Source organism: Capsicum annuum, unplaced genomic scaffold (genome assembly GCF_002878395.1).
Source record: "Capsicum annuum cultivar UCD-10X-F1 unplaced genomic scaffold, UCD10Xv1.1 ctg74481, whole genome shotgun sequence".
Classification (NCBI taxonomy): domain Eukaryota; kingdom Viridiplantae; phylum Streptophyta; class Magnoliopsida; order Solanales; family Solanaceae; genus Capsicum; species Capsicum annuum.
Genome location: NW_025884594.1, coordinates 1 through 2,400, shown reverse-complemented (window position 1 = coordinate 2,400; position 2,400 = coordinate 1). Strand labels below are relative to the sequence as shown.

Here is a 2,400-nt window from a genome sequence, read left to right as displayed (position 1 = left end):
TTCTGAATGACAAGTATAAGCTTCTTTCTTTTCTAAGAAATACACAATGTAAGGAGAATTTCAAAATCAATTTATTGATATATTTTGTAGTACATAAGACTATCGATTCATAAAAATATTTTGTCCTACAAAGTATTTATACAAGTTCTAGTAGGACACTCTGTAGTAAGCTTGTACAATTGAGTCTTTTTTTGGACTCTTACATTGATCAATATCTGTATGATCATTTTCAACATGTATATGATCTTTATCTTCACGATTTTTAACACTTGCAAACTCCTTATTCCTATTTAACTCATTATCAATGGCCTGAATTTTTTGATGTGATAGTTAAGCTTGACACTCATTCAATATTTAAGAGAGATAGTTTTAAGTATCTAGGGTCTATGATTCAGGATAACGGAGAGATTGACCGAAATGTCACTCATCAAATTTGGGTAGGGTGGATGAAATTGAAGCTTGCCTTTGGAATCTTGTATGAAAAAAAGATACCTCTCAGACATAAAGGCAAGTTCTACAGAGTGATGGTTAGACCGGATTTATTATATGGGGCGGAGTGTTGGCCTGTCAAGAGGGCCCACATCCAGATGATGAAGGTGGCAGAAATGAGAATGCTTAGGTGGATGTGTGGGTGTACTAGGAATGATAAGATTAGAAATGAGGTTATTCAAGATATGGATAAAGTTACTCCAACAAAATTTTGTTGTGGGTTGTGCCTTATTTAGATTCTACATCATATATAATAATGATTTATTTCAAAAAGATTTTTTTACTTTTCTTGATGAAAAATGTTTATCTAGTAGAAAAAAACTTTTCCATATATATCTTTCACGAGAAGAAAAAAATTCTATAATTAGAAATTATTTCTCCTCTTATACACGCAATAATTTTCTCAATGTATTCTCTTAGAGAGTTACTTAAGAGGAGATTTATTCCTTCAGTAGCTTTAGAATATCTTTTTATATTAGTATTGTCGTATATAGGTCATACGCAGTATCATGAAGTCTTTTGTATAGTTTTTCATTGCCATATAATCTATTATCGTTAAGATTAACAATTATTAGATTGCGCATGACATCCTTTATTATTTAAATTCCTACAAAATTTTACAAATTATAGAGTAGGTAAGTGGTAACTAGGGTTAATAAGAATGTTTTATTTTTTCACTTTAACGTTAAAAACGTGTCTATTGGATCATTAATAGTAAGAAGCAATTACCTGGCTTCATTTGCTTCGCATATTTGTTGGCCCTACTAAATTTTCAACACTTGGAAAAATAGAGCAATCAGTGTGTAAAATTATTCAACAACCATGGCTTCACTTATTTCAGTTCCTATAAATGCCTCCATTGTGCTAGTGTTCATTCATAACTCAAAACTGCAATCTTTCTTATTATTAAAAAAAATATTTGCAATCTTTTTTAGTCATTCAAAGAGACTATGGCTCGTTCCATTTACTTCATGACATTTCTTGTCTTGGCAATGACCCTCTTTGTTGCCAATGGTTTGTCTTCATCTCTCAAAAAATATAATCTTCTCTTTTATGTACTTATCGTCTAGTGGCTAATTAATGTTGATGAAACTTGTATGTATACCTCTAAATATGCTATATTACAAGTAATATTTCCGAAGGAACAATAAATTTATTCATGCTTTAAAGTTATCTATATTCAACTTTGTAAAACATAACCGTAGAAAAACTTGTTTGTATATATATTCCTTTAAATAGTGTACGAGCAATGTTTCTTTCAATTACATATCTATAATTTGTTTTCTATCATATGTAACAAGTTTTGAATGATTGTAGAGGTGCAAGGTAAGGAAATTTGCTGTAAAGATGTCTCAAGAGCTGTTATATGTTCTAGTGACCCGCTATGTAAACAAATCTGTATCGAAGAGGAGAACTATGAAGATGGTCATTGTTTCACAATCCTAAGGAAGTGCGTATGCATGAGGAGATGTAATGTGGTTCAGGATGTTAAAACTCTCGCAGAAAAATTGCTTGCTTGAAAAAGAGTTTCTCAAGCAGTAATTAAGTTTGATTAGGAATTTAGTGTCACACAAAATTAAATAAAGTGTCGCCTTTCTTAAAGAGGTAACTTATAATGTTGTGTTCTTGGCATATAGTAGCCATTTGACACATTAAATAAATTTGTGACACATCAATCCTTCATGTACAACTTTGTGTGTCTTTTAATGAAAAGGGATCGTTTACGATCAATATGTATGAAATGCGTTCATCTAATCAATTTTTGTAACGATTCATTACAACAAAGATAGAAATTAGAAACATATTTGAGAGAGACTTGAGGATAATTAATTATCTAGAAACTAATAAGGATAAGGAATTTCAATCTAAACAACAAATTAGAGTATCAAGTTGAGATCAAAATATATCTAT

The 2,400-nt window shown here is 30.5% G+C and overlaps 1 protein-coding gene across 1 annotated transcript; it reads left to right on the top strand.

Moving 5' to 3' along the window:
• The first annotated feature begins 1,341 nt into the window (after positions 1-1,341).
• On the top strand, positions 1,342-2,220 carry LOC107852231 (defensin-like protein). The gene is given in 3 exon segments (XM_016697280.2): positions 1,342-1,503; positions 1,807-2,000; positions 2,002-2,220. Coding segments are annotated over 3 exon segments (288 nt in total). The 5' UTR covers positions 1,342-1,439; the 3' UTR covers positions 2,032-2,220.
• The last annotated feature ends 180 nt before the right edge of the window (positions 2,221-2,400 follow it).